At 38.9% G+C, this 18,084-nt stretch overlaps 1 protein-coding gene across 11 annotated transcripts in view; it reads left to right on the top strand.

Annotated features, from left to right (window-relative positions):
* The window catches only part of LOC131947908 (phosphatase and actin regulator 1), a 69,693-nt gene extending 51,986 nt beyond the window's left edge, over positions 1-17,707 (top strand). For all 11 annotated transcript variants that reach the window (XM_059309303.1, XM_059309305.1, XM_059309299.1 and 8 more), the window contains 11 exons: positions 5,563-5,859; positions 6,418-6,600; positions 9,649-9,846; positions 10,389-10,635; positions 11,042-11,172; positions 11,338-11,494; positions 11,880-11,935; positions 12,122-12,183; positions 12,893-13,030; positions 13,760-13,836; positions 13,966-17,707. In XM_059309303.1, coding sequence (XP_059165286.1) covers positions 5,563-5,859; positions 6,418-6,600; positions 9,649-9,846; positions 10,389-10,635; positions 11,042-11,172; positions 11,338-11,494; positions 11,880-11,935; positions 12,122-12,183; positions 12,893-13,030; positions 13,760-13,836; positions 13,966-13,981 — 1,562 coding nt within the window. In that variant the 3' untranslated portion in view covers positions 13,982-17,707. The remainder of the gene's footprint in view (positions 1-5,562; positions 5,860-6,417; positions 6,601-9,648; positions 9,847-10,388; positions 10,636-11,041; positions 11,173-11,337; positions 11,495-11,879; positions 11,936-12,121; positions 12,184-12,892; positions 13,031-13,759; positions 13,837-13,965) is intronic.
* Positions 17,708-18,084: the final 377 nt, after the last annotated feature.

Below are 18,084 nucleotides of genomic sequence, written 5' to 3' on the forward strand. Positions count from 1 at the left end.
GGTACACGTACCTGGGTGAAGGCTTTTGTTTGCTCTCTCACTCGGCGACCTTGTGGCCAGTTTTCGAGCAGATTCCTGGAAAGACAAAGATACTTTTTTTTTCGTTAGAGGAAGGAAGAAGATAAAATGATTATTTCGTTGGATGAATTTATGGTGTTTTACGATGAAGCTACGAGTTGTGTTATTTTTTATTGACAGTGTGTTAAAGTTGTATTAAAGAAACTGATATTTCTTAAATGGTCATACAATTTCTTATTGGCGATGTGGAACTTTTTTTTTTTAAGTTTCTATTTGTTTATTTTCCTTAAACGGGAAATTCCGAAACTGCGCGTTATATAAGAGAGATCTAACACTTTCATGTATTTGAGTAACAAAGTATTGTATAAGCGGAGTTAGATTTTGAAGGCGTTTGTGTTGAGTTGTGTTTTTAGGACAGTTTTACTGCCATTGTGGCCGTGGACTGACCAGTGTCCTGGTGATAATAGAGTGGTCAGTTCCAGTATGGAGCAAGCGTAATGTGGTTTATTGCTTCACGAGGACTAGTTTGTGTTGACTGATTGTGTAAATCATGCTCAGTAAGGCTGGTAGACCCATGAAAACTGCGACCATCTTGTGGGTTTATAGAGGTAACTTTCTCGTGTTTGACACTTTTATGTTATGTGTGTATGTATGTGTGTGTATGGATGGATGGATGGATGGATGGATGGCTGGATGGATGGATGTTTGGGTGTTTGTATGTATGTATATATGCGTGTGTATGTATATGTGTGTGTGTGTGTGTGTTTAAACTTTACTTTGTTGGGTGGGGATGAGGTTAATTGGGGATAAGGAGGATGGGTTAGTGAGGTACTGTGTTTTTGTGTGGTTTAGAACTAGAATATTAAGGGGTTGGTTGGGGGGGGGGGGGTTAGTGTTTGGGTACGCTTTGGACATAAATCTTTTATGTTTTGTGTGTTGTAATTGGGCTGTAGTGTATGTGATGATGGTGGTTTTAGTCAGTGTTTGCATGTTCACCCAGTGTGTTCTTTATGTGTGTTTATGTATGTGTGTAAAGTAGGGTCGAGGGGAGCACATGTGTAGTACCTGTGTGTTAGACATTGGTGATTCAGTGTGTGAGCGTGTGTGTGTTGAGTTCTTCGTTGTGTGTGCAGGGATGAGTTAATTCACGTGTTTCGGTGGCTTACATGGATTCCACGTGAAAGAGTGGCGTTTATAGAACATTAGCGTGAGAGTTTAGACAATGTGCGTGTGTGTGTGTGGGGGGGGGGTGATTGCTAGTCGAGTGGGGGGGGGGGGTAGAGTGCGCGCATGTGTGCGCAGTATATGAGTGTTTCGATTTGCGTGTGTGAGTGTATGAGAGTGGGTAGTAGTGTTGGAGATAAGCCAGGACCAGTGTGTGTGTGTAAATACGTTTTGTGTGAGTAGTTGAATCACGGTGTGTTTTTGAAGGAGGGGTTAAAGGTTAAATGCTTTCAAATGTTAGTTTTATTATGTTAAAAGTTCGATTTAAAAAAAAAAAAGTAGCACAACGACCCACTTACGTTGGCTCTCGTTTTTTCTTTTTTTTTTTTAAATTTCCGGCAACTTTTTTGAGTTAAGCCCAACAAGACGAATCTCATCTATCACCCCCCCCCCCCCCGGGGGTTGTCTATCAGCCGCGGGTCTAAAGGTAAACCTCGTTACCTTTCTAACCAGACAGGTAACTAGCCAGGCCCCTCCTACCTGCTGCACTTAAAAATAGATGCATTTCAATTCTACACACTCACATTTCTTTATCCATTTATCCCCCAACCCTCTCACCCCTCCCTGGCTACTGGCCTTTAATAGTTAGAGGCAATGTTTAGATTGAGGGCTCGTATGTTTTTTTTCAAAGTTTGATGAGCAATTTCTTATTTCATCTCTTTAAAAAAACAATACCAGGGGATATGTAGAGTGTTTGGATTTTGAATAGTTTTTCATTTCCGTTTTGAATAGGGTTTGTTTCTGTTTAAAGTATAGATAGGCGCTTAGAAAGAAAATAAATTAAATAGTGCTGTTAAATACATTTTTTTTGCTCATGTAGGTCATCTCACCTGGTAGTGAGTGCTCATGTAGGTCATCTCACCTGGTGCTCATGTAGGTCACCTGACCTGGTAGTGAGTGCTCATGTAGGTCACCTCACCTGGTAGTGAGGGCTCATGTAGGTCATCTCACCTGGTAGTGAGTGCTTATGTAGGTCATCTCACCTGGTGCTCATGTAGGTCATCTCACCTGGTGCTCATGTAGGTCATCTCACCTGGTGCTCATGTAGGTCACCTGACCTGGTAGTGAGGATCGTGTAGGTCATCTCACCTGGTAGTGAGTGCTTATGTAGGTCACCTCACCTGGTAATGAGTGCTCATGTAGGTCACCTCACCTGGTAGTGAGTGCTCATGTAGGTCATCTCACCTGGTAGTGAGTGCTCATGTAGGTCACCTCACCTGGTAGTGAGTGCTCATGTAGGTCACCTCACCTGGTAGTGAGGGCTCATGTAGGTCATCTCACCTGGTAGTGAGTGCTTATGTAGGTCATCTCACCTGGTGCTCATGTAGGTCATCTCACCTGGTAGTGAGTGCTCATGTAGGTCACCTCACCTGGTAGTGAGTGCTTATGTAGGTCACCTCACCTGGTAGTGAGTGCTCATTTAGGTCATCTCACCTGGTAGTGAGTGCTCATGTAGGTCATCTCACCTGGTAGTGAGTGCCTATGTAGGTCACCTCACCTGGTAGTGAGTGCTCATTTAGGTCATCTCACCTGGTAGTGAGTGCTCATGTAGGTCATCTCACCTGGTAGTGAGTGCTCATGTAGGTCATCTCACCTGGTGCTCATTTAGGTCATCTCACCTGGTAGTGAGTGCTCATGTAGGTCATCTCACCTGGTAGTGAGTGCTCATGTAGGTCATCTCACCTTGTAGTGAGTGCTTATGTAGGTCACCTGATCTGGGGCTCATGTAGGTCATCTCACCTGGTAGTGAGTGCTCATGTAGGTCATCTCACCTGGTAGCGAGTGCTTATGTAGGTCATCTCACCTGGTAGTGAGTGCTCATGTAGGTCATCTCACCTGGTAGTGAGTGCTCATGTAGGTCATCTCACCTTGTAGTGAGTGCTCATGTAGGTCATCTCACCTGGTAGTGAGTGCTTATGTAGGTCATCTCACCTGGTAGTGAGTGCTCATGTAGGTCATCTCACCTGGTAGTGAGTGCTTATGTAGGTCATCTCACCTGGTGCTCATGTAGGTCATCTCACCTGGTAGTGAGTGCTCATGTAGGTCATCTCACCTGGTAGTGAGTGCTCATTTAGGTCATCTCACCTGGTAGTGAGTGCTTATGTAGGTCACCTCACCTGGTAGTGAGTGCTCATGTAGGTCACCTGAACTGGTGCTTATGTAGGTCATCTCACCTGGTGCTCATGTAGGTCACCTCACCTGGTAGTGAGTGCTCATGTAGGTCATCTCACCTGGTAGTGAGTGCTCATGTAGGTCACCTCACCTGGTAGTGAGTGCTCATGTAGGTCACCTGACCTGGTTGTGAGTGCTGATGAACTTACCTGTCCAGTTGACTGCCCTGAAGCCCCCCCCCCCTTTCTATCTTATCTGCCAGCAGTGGCTTGTGATTCCAGTCAGGTGGCTGGGTACACCTGGTTGTCTTCATTTGGTTGTGGGGCTGTGTGTGTATATGTGTGTTTGTGGGTGTGGGTGTGTGGGTGAGATACAGGTGGTTTGGTCAATTATTTCTGGCTCCAGATTTTAAAAGTAGGATGGATGTTTGTGTGTTCATTAAACTTCATGTTCAAAGCATCACTTCTAACATAATCAGTGTTTTAAGTGATGTCTTGGTATCAGCTTTGAAAGTGTTGATTAAAATAATGATTTCCAGGGCCATTTGTGACCAATGTGTTGGGTTTTACATATTTAAGTCAACTACTAATCAAGTTGTTCTGTTTTTGTTTTTTTTTAGTTAACTTTAATAACGTATCACTCTTGTTGAGGTGTTTTGTGAAGTGAATGTTCATGCTATCTCTGTTTTTACCAAACTTCTGTGTTTAACAGTATTTACTTAACTTTTCCTTTTGAAATACCATCACATTCAAACTTGGCCATAACCCTGTCTAATCTTGATCATTATCAAAGATCAACATTTTTTAAAAGCTCAATGGTATACCTAATGGAATCTTGATCTTAATCAAAGATTGAAGTATTCCACTCAGTGGTATAGCTAATAGATATTATAACATTTATTTGTATTTCAACACTGTGGGCGGCATGTTCACAGGTGTTTAACATCCACCTGTGTCTCACCTGTCTAATTCATCTCTTCAAACATTAATTCATTTGGCGCATTTGTCAGACTTGACTCCATGACTCATACCACAACCTGCTGCTCAACACACTCCTCTACCCACACTTGCCTGACTCCTCTTCTGAATCCTCTACCCACACTTACCTGACTCCTCTACCCACACTTGCCTGACTCCTCTACCCACACTTACCTGACTCCTCTACCCACACTTGCCTGACTCCTCTACCCACACTTGCCTGACTCCTCTACCCACACTTGCCTGACTCCTCTACTGACTCCTCTACCCACACTTACCTGACTCCTCTACCCACACTTACCTGACTCCTCTACCCACACTTGCCTGACTCCTCTTCTGAATCCTCTACCCACACTTGCCTGACTCCTCTACCCACACTTGCCTGACTCCTCTACTGACTCCTCTACCCACACTTACCTGACTCCTCTACCCACACTTACCTGACTCCTCTACCCACACTTACCTGACTCCTCTACCCACACTTGCCTGACTCCTCTACTGACTCCTCTACCCACACTTACCTGACTCCTCTACCCACACTTACCTGACTCCTCTACCCACACTTGCCTGACTCCTCTTCTGAATCCTCTACCCACACTTGCCTGACTCCTCTACCCACACTTGCCTGACTCCTCTACTGACTCCTCTACCCACACTTACCTGACTCCTCTACCCACACTTACCTGACTCCTCTACCCACACTTACCTGACTCCTCTACCCACACTTGCCTGACTCCTCTACTGACTCCTCTACCCACACTTACCTGACTCCTCTACCCACACTTACCTGACTCCTCTACCCACACTTGCCTGACTCCTCTACTCACACTTGCCTGACTCCTCTTCTCACACTTGCCTGACTCCTCTACCCACACTTGCCTGACTCCTACTCACACTTGCCTGACTCCTCTACTCACACTTGCCTGACTCCTCTTCTCACACTTACCTGACTCCTCTACTCACACTTGCCTGACTCCTCTACCCACACTTGCCTGACTCCTCTACCCACACTTGCCTGACTCCTCTACTCACACTTGCCTGACTCCTCTTCTCACACTTACCTGACTCCTCTACTCACACTTGCCTGACTCCTCTACCCACACTTGCCTGACTCCTCTACTCACACTTGCCTGACTCCTCTACTCACACTTGCCTGACTCCTCTACCCACACTTACCTGACTCCTCTACTCACACTTGCCTGACTCCTCTACTCACACTTGCCTCTTTCAGAAACATTGAAGGAAAGCGAGGAAGAAAGGCAGCCGGACACAGAACTGAACAAAAACCATGAGATTAGCGGTAGCGTGCTGAAGAAAGATGGTCAGAACTCTGTGGGGGATAGCCTGGCCCCCACCATTGTTGCTAGTTCAGCCCCTACCGTAGTTGTGGGGGCCACCACCACCTCAGCCCCTTCATCCACAACAAACTCCTCCAGCTGGGCCCCAGCGGCACCGCCAGCCAGCCCTGTTGTTATACTGCCCACAGTCACAACTCAGGCCGAAGTCACATCTAATATAAATAATGCAGGTAAATTGATGTCTTCAAGTGGAGTTTTATTTTAATTTGATACAATAATTGTATGCCCATTGAATGTAGTCACATCTAATATAAATAATGCAGGTAAATGGCTGTCTTCAAGTGGAGTTTTTTTAATTTGATACAATAATTCTATGACCATTAAATGTAGATAGCATAACATAAAATAAGCTTAATATTTTCTACCTTTAAATGAAGTTTGCAGTATACTCTGACTCAGTTTAACACAGACTTTACACTTGCGACATGTATTCTATACACGTCTAGAAAAAAACTTTGCTGTAAGTTAATTTTATTCAAACATGATAGGGGGCCTACTCACTTATTGCAAAGTTGTTTTTTCTAGAAATATAGTATACATTTTGCAAGTGTAAATGCGGGGTTAGAACTCAAATCATAAATTTTAAGTTCCTGACTTGACCAGGCTTACAATGAGATTAGTTGACATGTGACTAATTTATTGTTGAAACTAAATTTTTGCCGTAATGTGACGTGAATGTTTTCATACCTCTGTCCCACAAACCTAACTGTTTGACCCCTGTGTTGCAGGCTCTATAGCTTCATCAGCCCAAGCGCGACCCATTATTGTACCCCCAAGATGCCCCAGTCCCTCTGTCCAGACCAGGGAGGTCATGAACCATCCGCCACCCCCCAAGTACACGGAAGCGCTGGCGCAGGTGGCACCAGAGATGGTCCCTGGAGGGAGACTCCCTGTATCATTCCAGCCAGTAGGTGAGGCTCAGACAGGTGGTGATTTGTCACAGGCAGGTGGGGATACCTGCATCACAGGCAGGTGGTGATACTTGTGTCACAGGCAGGTGGGGATACCTGTGTCACAGGCAGGTGGGGATACCTGTCACAGGCAGGTGGGGATACCTGTCACAGGCAGGTGGGGATACTTGTGTCACAGGCAGGTGGTAATACCTGCGTTACAGGCAGGTAATAATACCTGCATTACAGGCAGGTAATAATACCTGCATTACAGGCAGGCAATACCTGTATTACAGGCAGGTCCTGCATAAAAGGCTGTCCTGCTGTCACGCAGTGCCATTTATTTTCTTTAGTATTTTATACTTACAATACTGTTGTGTGCTTATAGACACGCAGTGCAGTTTATTTTCTTTAGTATTTTATACTTACAATACTGTTGTGTGCTATAGACACGCAGTGCAGTTTATTTTCTTTAGTATTTTATATTTGCAATACTGTTGTGTGCTATAGACACGCAGTGCAGTTTATTTTCTTTAGTATTTTATACTTACAATACTGTTGTGTGCTTATAGACACCAATTCATTCATTAACTGTCCTGCTTGTATGCACCAACACATGATTATAATTCATGCCTTCACTACCATGCTTTCATGCACCAAAAGTTGTTTATATTTAATTGTTGATGTTGCTAGTCTGCTTTCACTCACCATACGCCATTTGTTGCTGAATTAAGTTTAGCAGAGGTACACGTATAAATGTTGGCTACTTGATATTTTCCTATCTTTTCATTCCCTGTAATTGACTATTTCACAGTGCATAAATTCATATAGTGTTTTGATCCATTACATCCTACACATTTGATACATTAGGTATTACCCTACACATTTTGATACTGCATATTACGCTACACATTTTAAAAACATTACATATTACCCTAACATGCTATGATACTACATATTACCCTACATATTTATATACATTACATATTTCCTTACACATCTAGTTACATATGTAACTGTAGACTGGTAGCTTGTATCAGTGCTATGTAGAAAACATTGAATGTAAACACTGATGTTTAAGCTTGTTCAAATCTCTGCTTGTCAGCAATTCTTTTGTGCTGTGTCAGTGATTTGGTCCACCTCTAGCAAGATTTCACTTAATTAGAAAGGCCACAACACCTTGAAGAGATTTTTTCCCAATGTAAACAGAGTTTATTTAACACTTAGCACAAATGCTTCATGTTTCTTCTTGTTCATATGACAGGCTCTAACTAAAAGATATCATTTGATAGACTACCACTAACATTCACTTCCAATACACCTTCCACACACCTCAATCCACCTGGTCTCATAACTCCAGTTGACCACTGCCCACCCCCACATACATCCACTGTCTCCTAAAATCCACGCCCATAATTTAGTCCCACTCACCTGTTATTCACACCTGGACTACCTGTCTTTTACCCTCACCCTGACACCAGACATTGTTAATCTAAATCCCCAATCTCCAACAATTAGTTTAATCCCCTGCATCCCAGCTTCAAGTCTTACCCTTTCTTTGTACAGTTGTAATATTCATTGTCTTACATGTGTCTGTCATCTACAATTTGACTGCGTTGGTTTTCATACCCCCCCCCCCCCCCACACACACACACACAAACACAATTTGTATACCTGAGCACAAGGAGCCAGCAAAAATTCAACAAGATTTTTATAGTTAAAATAATGAAGCAAGTTTTCCCTGGTTCAATGCCTGTTGGCATTTTTAAAGTTAAAGCTGTAGGTATGTACACCACCTGCTCTGACTTGCCACTTTTTTTTTAGCGCCTCACATTTTTGGCTGCTACCATTTTTTTTCCTACCTTCTTTTTTTTTTTTACTGTTTGTGCTCCAATTTTGTTTTGTTGTATGAGTTGATGTATCATTTCCATCTTTTCTCTTTGTTTTGTAAGCTCTTAATCCCTTTTGTTAACTTTGCATTGTTTGTTGGCCCTCATCTCATAGCCGGCCCCATCTATCTCATCTAATTTTATCCACTTACTTTTATTCTCTTTGTTAGCTCATCATTTGATTCTCTTGGTTAGATTCTGTTATATTCCATATGACCTATGTACTAGCCCTTTATTTCTCTGTTAGACTTCATATGACCTATGTACACGTTTATGTTGTGTGTGTATGTATGTATGTATGTATGTATGTATGTATGTATGTATGTATGTATGGATGGATGGACGGACGGACGGACGGATGGATGGATGTATGTGTGTATGTATATGTGTGTGTGTGTTTAAACTTTAGTTTGTTGGGTGGGGATGAGGTTAATTAGGGGTAAGGAGGATGGGTTAGTGAGGTACTGTGTTTTTGTGTGGTTTAGAACTAGAATATTAAGGGGTTGGTTGTGGTGTGTGTGTGGGGGTGGGGTTAGTGTTTGAGTACGTTTTGGACATAAATCTTTTATGTTTTGTGTGCTGTAATTGGGTTGTAGTGTATGTGATGATGGTGATTTTAGTCCGTGTTTGTATGTTCACCCTGTGTGTTCTCTTTGTTTTGTAAGCTCTTAATCCCTTTTGTTAACTTTGCATTGTTTGTTGGCCCTCATCTCATAGCCGGCCCCATCTATCTCATCTAATTTTATCCACTTACTTTTATTCTCTTTGTTAGCTCATCATTTGATTCTCTTGGTTAGATTCTGTTATATTCCATATGACCTATGTACTAGCCCTTTATTTCTCTGTTAGATTCCATATGACCTATGTACTAGCCCTCTATTTCTCTGTTAGATTCCATATGACCTATGTACTAGCCCTCTATTTCTCTGTTAGATTCCATATGACCTTTGTACTAGCCCTCTATTTCTGTTAGATTCCATATGACCTATGTACTATCCCTTTATTTCTCTGTTAAATTCCATATGACCTATGTACTAGCCCTCTATTTCTCTGTTAGATTCCATATGACCTATAATGTACTAACCCTCTACCTCTCTGTTAGATTCCATATGACCCATGTACTAGCCCTCTATTTCTCTGTTATGACCTATGTACTAACCCTTTATCCTTGTCTTGCCAGCTCCTCAAGATTACCACTCGGACCGTGAGGACAGTGATAATGAAGAGGATGAGGAAGGTAGCGATATGCTCAACAAGTATGTGATTGACCCAGGTCTGATCAACCCCCAGTCTCCCTACGAAGCTGTCCTAGCCAGCGAGCCTGACCTGACCAAAAAGCCACAGAAATCCGCACTCAAGAAGTCATCAGCAGCCTCAGGTGTGCTGGTCAACTTAAAAAAAATATTTTGCCCCGACTGGGAAATTTTCATTGCTCATGCAAATTTACAACTTTTTTTTTTCTAACCTGTTTTAATAATGTGCGATTTCCAACATCTAAAATATTTATCAATTAATGTGTTGCATTTCATCTCTAAATTTAAAAAGCTGGAATGTTGAGTTTATAAAAGACAGTTTGAGCTTGCATTTCTAAAATTACCAGCATCTTATTTATAACTTCTTGTTTCTGATATATTTGAAAACTAAACCACAGTTTTTGACTAACCTGACTTAATATTGAATGAAGGTTTTTTTAAAAAAAACCTATGCATTTACTAACAAGTTTCATTTTTCTTGTTTCATTAAAGTTTGGTCCAAATTTGCATAGCTTTGCCTTTTTTATTGTTGTTATTTGAACGGGTTCTTATTTATCTTATTCTTATTTAATTTTTAAAAATTTTTTTATTGTGCTTTGTATAAAATTAAAATGTCTTAAGAATTAGTTACTGAAGTAATTTGTTTAATTTGTTTTTTTAATTACAGGAGCCACTTCAACAACATGGACAGCCAGGCCGTTGGACACCAGTAGGGCCAGTCCAAGCCCCACCCCTGGGGCCGGCCCCACCTTTTCATCTAGTGCCAGTAACTGTGGGGTGCCACCAGCTCCACCCCTGCTGCCTCAAGCACCCAGACATATGGAGGGCACCCCAGCCCTCCTCACCCCCCAGGCTACACCTGCGGTGGCTCCCCGACCTACACCTCGCCCTCGGGTCACTATACAAAATAACATGTACGCTCATTTCTTGCATGGCTAGATGTAGATGTTTCAATACAATAGTTTGTTGCATAACCAGACACAGATGTTTCAATACAATACATTGTTGCATAACCAGACACAGATGTTTCAATACAAAAGTTTGTTGCATAATCAGACACAGATGTTTAATTATTTGTTGAATAGCCAGACATGTTTCAATACAATAGTTTGTTGAATAGCCAGACAGGTTTCAATGCAATAGTTTGTGAATAGCCATACAAATGTTTCAGTATAATAGTTTGTTGAATAGCCATACAAATGTTTCAGTATAATAGTTTGTTGAATAGCCATACAAATGTTTCAGTATAAAAGTTTGTTGAATAGCCAGACAGATGTTTCAATACAATAATTTGTTGATTGTTTACCCAAATATTTCCAGGGCTGACAAAGAGAATGATAAAGAAAACATTAACCCCCCAACAGTTGAGATCAGTAATCCACCTGATTACTCTGCTGCCGACTCAGACTCCGAGGATGATGAGATCAAATACAGAGATGACTACGATCCAAGTAAGTTGATTCTCTCAAATCTTCCATCCAATTAGTGAACACTTTTCTCATTAACAACCGTGGATGATTAGTGAACACTTTTTAAAGACTGATTGACCCCATTCAGTTTGAAATTTGTCAGCCATTTTGTTTTGGAGGCATCAAATATTGTTGACATGTTTCCAGATTCACTAGCTGCCAAAGTGGCAAGAAATGACAGTCTGGCCAGGTTTCTGGAGAGTCGACCCTCCAAAAATGAACTGGTGGCCAAAAATATCATTCCAGCTCAATCAGAGAACGAGAAAAAGGAGTTGAGAGAAGCAATAGGGTCCAAACTTACAAGGTAAACATTCCCACCTAGGGTCCAAACTTACAAGGTAAACATTAACATTTAGGGTCCAAACTTACAAGGTAAAAATTTCCACATAGGGTCCAAACTTTCAAGGTAAACATTTCCACATAGGGTCCAAACTTACAAGGTAAACATTAACATTTAGGGTCCAAACTTACAAGGTAAACATTCCCACATAGCAAATTTACAAGGTAAACATTCCCACATAGCAAATTTACAAGGTTAACATTCCCAAATAACAAACATAAAGTAAATATTCCCACATAGGGTCCAAACTTACAAGGTAAAAACTACTCCCCAAGTTTTAGTAAACCAATTTAATTAGCTCGGTGAAGGAATTAAAATTTGAGTTGGTTTTAATTTTTTCTGTTTTCAGGCGCCTGAGCCAAAGACCAACCCAAGAAGAGTTAGAGAGTAGAAATATTCTACATCGTAAGTTCCATTTCTTGTCACAGTTGTTTGTTTTAGTCAATGTTTTTAGAGAAAAATTCTCTACAAAAATTAACAACTAAATATTTTAATTGAGATTTGATGGAACAAACACACTGATCTATTTGTTTTTTTTTTACCTGAATAGAACAACCACAATGCTGTAATGTTTTTTTTTAACTTTAATAGAACAATCCATTGATGAAGCTATGGCGGAGAAAGAAAGGAAAAAGAGATATCTACTCCGGAAGGTAAGCTGAATTTTATCATTAAAACCATCTCAAGACAATGTTTGCAAATGCTCAAATGCAAGAAACTTTCTGTATTCGAGAATCTTTATTGAGTTTACTTCAGAGTTTTGTAGTGACAGCCAAAGTCTTAGCTCAGTTGTCTGGTACTTGGTGGTGTTTGTCACTGTGGGAGGGTTTTGTTAGCAAGTTGTTCACACACATTATATCAATGATAAAATAAAAAATTAGGCATGTTTTTAAAAGGTTATTTTATAAGTTTCATAAGAAGAGTGCCTTGTAATAATTTAGTGAAATATAAAAAGGTCTTTAAAATGTGGACTTGTATGCATGAAAAAAGGGTGTGTGAGAATATTACTTAATAAATAAGTTTTGAATAGATAAAAGGGCATTTTTAACGTAGCCCTTTTGTGATGTAACATTGTATTAAATATGTATACATGTTTGTCAGCGTTGGACATCAAGATATATGTTGATGTTTGACATTAAGTTGTATGTTTGTGTTTGATATCAAATTGTATGTTGATGTTAGACATGAAGTTGTATGTTGTGTTTGATTTCAAATGGTATGTTGGTGTTAGACATCAAGTTGTATTTTGATGTTTGACATGTTTTTATTTATGTTAGACATCAAATTGTATGTTGATGCTAGGCATTACGTTGTATGTTGATGCTAGTTGTACCTTGACATGATTTCTTCTCACCATTACAGCTCAGCTTTCGGCCCAGTATAGAAGAGCTAAGAGAGAGAAAAATTATCGACTTTAGTGATTATGTTGAGGTTACTGATGCACATGAATATGACAGACGAGCAGACAAACCATGGACCAAACTCACACCCAAGGATAAGGTAGGGCAGGGGGATAGGGTGGTTGGTATAGGTGGTAGTGGGGTTGGTACAATACTGGGTACACGTGGTTGGTACAGGTAGTAGGGTGGTTGGTACAGGTGGTAGTGGGGGTTGGTACAGGTGGTAGTGGGGTTGGTACATTACTTGGTACAGGTGGTAGTGGGGGTTGGTACATTACTTGGTACAGGTGGTAGTGGGGGTTGGTACATTACTTGGTACAGGTGGTAGTGGGGGTTGGTACAGGTGGTAGTGGGGGTTGGTACAGGTGGTAGTGGGGTTGGTACATTACTTGGTACAGGTGGTAGTGGGGGTTGGTACATTACTTGGTACAGGTGGTAGTGGGGGTTGGTACATTACTTGGTACAGGTGGTAGTGGGGGTTGGTACATTACTGGGTACATGTGGTAGTGGGGGTTGGTACATTACTTGGTACAGGTGGTAGTGGGGGTTGGTACATTACTTGGTACAGGTGGTAGTGGGGGTTGGTACAGGTGGTAGTGGGGTTGGTGCAGGTGGTAGTGGGGCTGGTACATTACTTGGTACAGGCAGTAGTGGGGTTGGTACATTACTAGTACATGTGGTTGGTGCATAAGTGTGTACAAGTGGTATTGTGGTTGGTACAGGTGATAGTGTGGTTGGTACATTACTCAGTATATCTAGTAAATTTAAGAAAATTGAACTGGCTTTAAGCCTAGTGACTTTATATAACTAAAGAAATGGTCTATTTCAGGCTGCTATTCGTAAAGAATTAAATGAATTCAAGAGTAAAGAAATGGACGTACATGAGCAGAGTAGGCATTTAACACGGTAAGTTGTACGTGTTGGTGTTTTCCCAGTGTAGTTGAACTTGTCACTATCTCATGCTAATTAAACTTGTCATTATCCAGTAAAACTTAACACTATCCCATGCTAATTCCTTGATTTCTTCCTGCCCAGGTTTCACAAGCCTTGACAAGAACTAGGGACATTAACTCTGTATACACAAATTCTTTCTTCCTACGGGAGCTTTCAAGTCTGATTGTACACGCTCTGGTCCTACATTGAGACTCATCTTGCACGTTGATGTGTATATATTATAAATAAATTTGTGGGGGAAAACAAGCTTGCTATTACCAGAAGAGTAGATGGGAGTAAAGTTTATTTTTTTTTGAGTCTACTTTAAGACTGGCTGTCTGCATTGTTAGCCCTTTTTAGTCAGGTTTTTTTTTTGTGCATGAGGAAGTAGATTTTCACTGTTTTTACAGCAATATTTGAATAAGAAAATTGAGTATTGGGGGGCTACTATATTTGTATATTTATGTATGTATGTATGTGGCTCTCCTCAAGGGCAGATAAATCATGTGTGTTCTTTGTTTGGTTTAATGGCATGAGGGCATTACAGAATGTCCTGAACAATGGTGACAAGGTTTATTCAGGGGAGCTAATTTTTTAATTACCCATTTATTTCCCCTTATGTTCTGTTTTATAATGAGTGACCTGGAATTTTCACAGATTTTAATTAAACATTGACGGACCCAACATTAATTTAAAGGCAGCAGTTGAAAATTTACTGACACATTAAAAAGAAAATTTTGTTTTCATGATTATAAAAAAAAGTGCTATGAAATTGAGCAAATTCTTAGAATATAGAACAGTTTATTTAGAGTTGAAATAGTTTCACAGTATTTACTAACTGATAGATTCTTTTTTTAAAAGTGCTAACAGCTTGACTCAGTTTCATGGAGGTCGATGATTTTTTTGTCTCTAAAAGGCTTATTTTTATTTTGTTTTTTTTATAAAGATCATCCATCTAGTTTTATGATTTCAGCCTTTGACATGATACTAGTTTGTTTTTTCTCTCTACATTGCAAGAGAAATCCCTCCCACTATTTGTGTAGACCCATAGTGTGGTCTAGCAGGGGACATAATTCTAAAGCTGACAATATTCCACTCCTCCTGGAACAACTTAGATTCACTCCCCTGGCCAGGAAATGTTACATTATTATGCCAGTTAAGTCAAAAAGTAAATTTTACTTTGGCTAATGTTTTGTAGATATTTTCCTTGGTCTTTGAAGGGACTGGGGAATTTTGGGGTAATGTATTGATGTGGAAAGTAATCACATTGATCATAGGTGATATTGATTGGCGTGATCGTAGCGTAGGTGTGGTTTTAGATAACTTTTGCGAACAAAAAGACTTATAAAATGTAACATCCACAAGATGTACTTTGAATGTCATCACTGTTTGCATAATGTCTGTGAAAACTAAAAATCTAAAAAAAAAAACAACAGCCTCTTTGTTAAGCTGCCCACTACAAATGACATAATAAATAACAAAGAATTGATCAGGTGTCTTGTCATTTTTACTGGAATACTTGTTTGTTTATTTTAAAAAAAATTGTTTTGCCAGTTAAATTTAGTTGAAAATTGGATTCAGAGTTAATTATGCATGATAATCAAGCTTTTATTTCAGAGCGTTATGTTTCTTATATTAATCTCATTTTCTCAAATTATCTATTTCTCGCTGAATATAATTTTAAGAATTAAATCCCCAAGATTAGCAGCAACATCCATTCATCAATAATTCATGGTTAGTCTGTACTTAGTTTAAGTAATCATAAATTTATGATTGCTTCAACTTCTTAAAAAAAATGCAAATTATTTTAAAATGAATACTCACAAGCTTAGTTTATCATTGCCAGGGAAACGTGTAAATTACAGATTTATAAAAAAAAAATTGTTTGGTTACTGCTGGCTACTGTCTAAAATGTATGTAGGAAATTTTAAGAAATAAATTAAAAAAAAATAATGAACTGTTTTTATTTTGTTTAATTTTACACTAGTCTATAGTTGAAGAATATTATTTTTGACCATGACAAAAAAAATTAACAAAAATCCCAATTGTTTTGAAATTGCCTGATGGACTATAAATAAACATTTTAAAAAATTATGTTTTTTTTTATTATTTAGCATCAGGCGCGTTTATAAGTGGTGCATTTAGACTTTGACAATCAAAATGTATGAAATTCAACAAAAAATGAAAACTTGTTAAACTTAATTCAACAAATGATGTTCTACCTTAAGTCTTCACCAGATTGAGAAGTTGTTTTCCATATATTTTTCATTGTCAAGTGAGAATAATATCCCCCCTTTGTTCAGCAGCAAAACTGGTAAATGTTGATGTACCACAAGCAGTAGTTGTGTCAATGGATGATGATGTATCCGTAAATTGGTACAACTGCGTCAGTGGACGTTTATTTCATCTTTTCATGTTACGTGTATAGCCATGCAGTTTTTGTATAATAAATGATTGAAATGGAGACTGTCCATGATGCAAATGTAAACATTCTTCACTAGTGTATTCATCATCATGTATTATATGTAAAATGCTTCAATAAATAGAAATTTTTGACAATGCTTGATGCTCTGTAACCCCCTCCCCTTCAATTGCCTTCTGGCTTTTAATTGCCATTAAAATTGTTAATGTGCTGGTGGGTTTTGTGTTAATCTACAATTATGTTGTCATCCCATATAATACATCATTAGTTCTTTTTTTTCTTTTAAATTTGCAATTGCCAGTAATATTGACTATTTTCAAATGTAATTTTTTAACTCAAAAAAAAAAACGCAAGTGCCCTATGCCTTTTTTTTTGTACTGTACGGCAGTGCTGTAAAGAATTTTAAGTTATGCGCTTTACCTTGATGTTGAAGAAACACAACTGCTGACAATGCATAAGGCGAAGATGAGGATATATAACACTCTGTAAGAAACATTTTGTACTGTCAATTTTTTTTTCATTTTCAGTTTTTGTTAAAGCAGGACTGTTTTTATTGCTTTCTTTTTTCCTCCCCCCTTTTCATTTTGGTGCTGTAGTATTTGAAAGCTTGCTTAAATCCTCAAGTGCTATTTTGTCTCTGTTGTGCCATGTTTCTCTCCCCCTCCCTCCTGTTTGAGATTTGTATAAGATGCAGTGGTCAGTGACAATCAGGTATTTTACCTGTGGTATTCAGTTGAGTGTAGGTAACCTGTTCGTGTCTTGAAGTTTTTTGTTAAAACTTTAAAAGAAAACACTTTTAAGAATCACTGGAATAATTTCAAATTTAGCACCCTTTTTCCCGAAATTTATCTTTTATTAGAAAAACCTCCCACCAGTTTTGTACAAATCAAGATATTCCTGAACAAATTTTTTAGATTCACCCTTTCTATCGACTTTGTTTTGCTAATTTTTTTTTATAAAAATTTATTTTACTAATTACTAAGCATTTGTAGTTGCATTTTTTTTATATCAGAACTTAAGAAAAATAATTTTTTACATCACTGAGTACTGACATGTAAATTTTGACTCATTAATTTATATAGAATCACTGAATTGTTTAGAGGCTGTACCTATCATTACTACACAAGGAACTACTGTGATGATTTGGATTAGCAGCGTGTCACATTGGTGTGTAAATGGAGTGAAAGTTATTTGAGCTGAATGAAAATTTCAGTGGTTTTTTTTTATCATGGTTTAGTAGCTGGTCACAAGTCATTTCCTAACCTCCATAGCTGTTGCTGTTAAAATCAAAAGCTAGACAGCAACCAAAGGGTTAAGGGGATGCTGTTGTAGGCCAGTATACTGGTCATATCTGGCTCATGTATGAGTGGTTCTCATTTAAAATGTTTTAGACAAAATAAAATCTGTCTGTTATTATTTTGATTCAAAGCTTTATTTTTTTATTATTATTTTGAGCCCCTAGTCACTCCAGTACTTTATAAAAAAAAACAAGGCACAAAGATTCTTATTTTTTTAATGTTTAGAAAAATAGTTAAGGTCTGTAATGTGGTGGGAATAAAAAAAAATAAATCCATATATACTTATACAATTATCAACATTTATTGATACAAATTCTCAAGCATAAAAAGGAAGCAATTAATTTTAACAATTTATCAATTCTAACATGTACAGTAATTATTTAAGTTAGGAAGTAACAATCATATCTTTAGAACCAATGATATAGATATGGTTCACAATTGAGGGGAAAAAAATCAGATTAAAATTAGTGCTCTACAACATCAACATATACAATAAACTGT

Source organism: Physella acuta, unplaced genomic scaffold (genome assembly GCF_028476545.2).
Source record: "Physella acuta isolate Inbredline_101_S28 unplaced genomic scaffold, ASM2847654v3 ptg000615l, whole genome shotgun sequence".
NCBI lineage: Eukaryota > Metazoa > Mollusca > Gastropoda > Physidae > Physella > Physella acuta.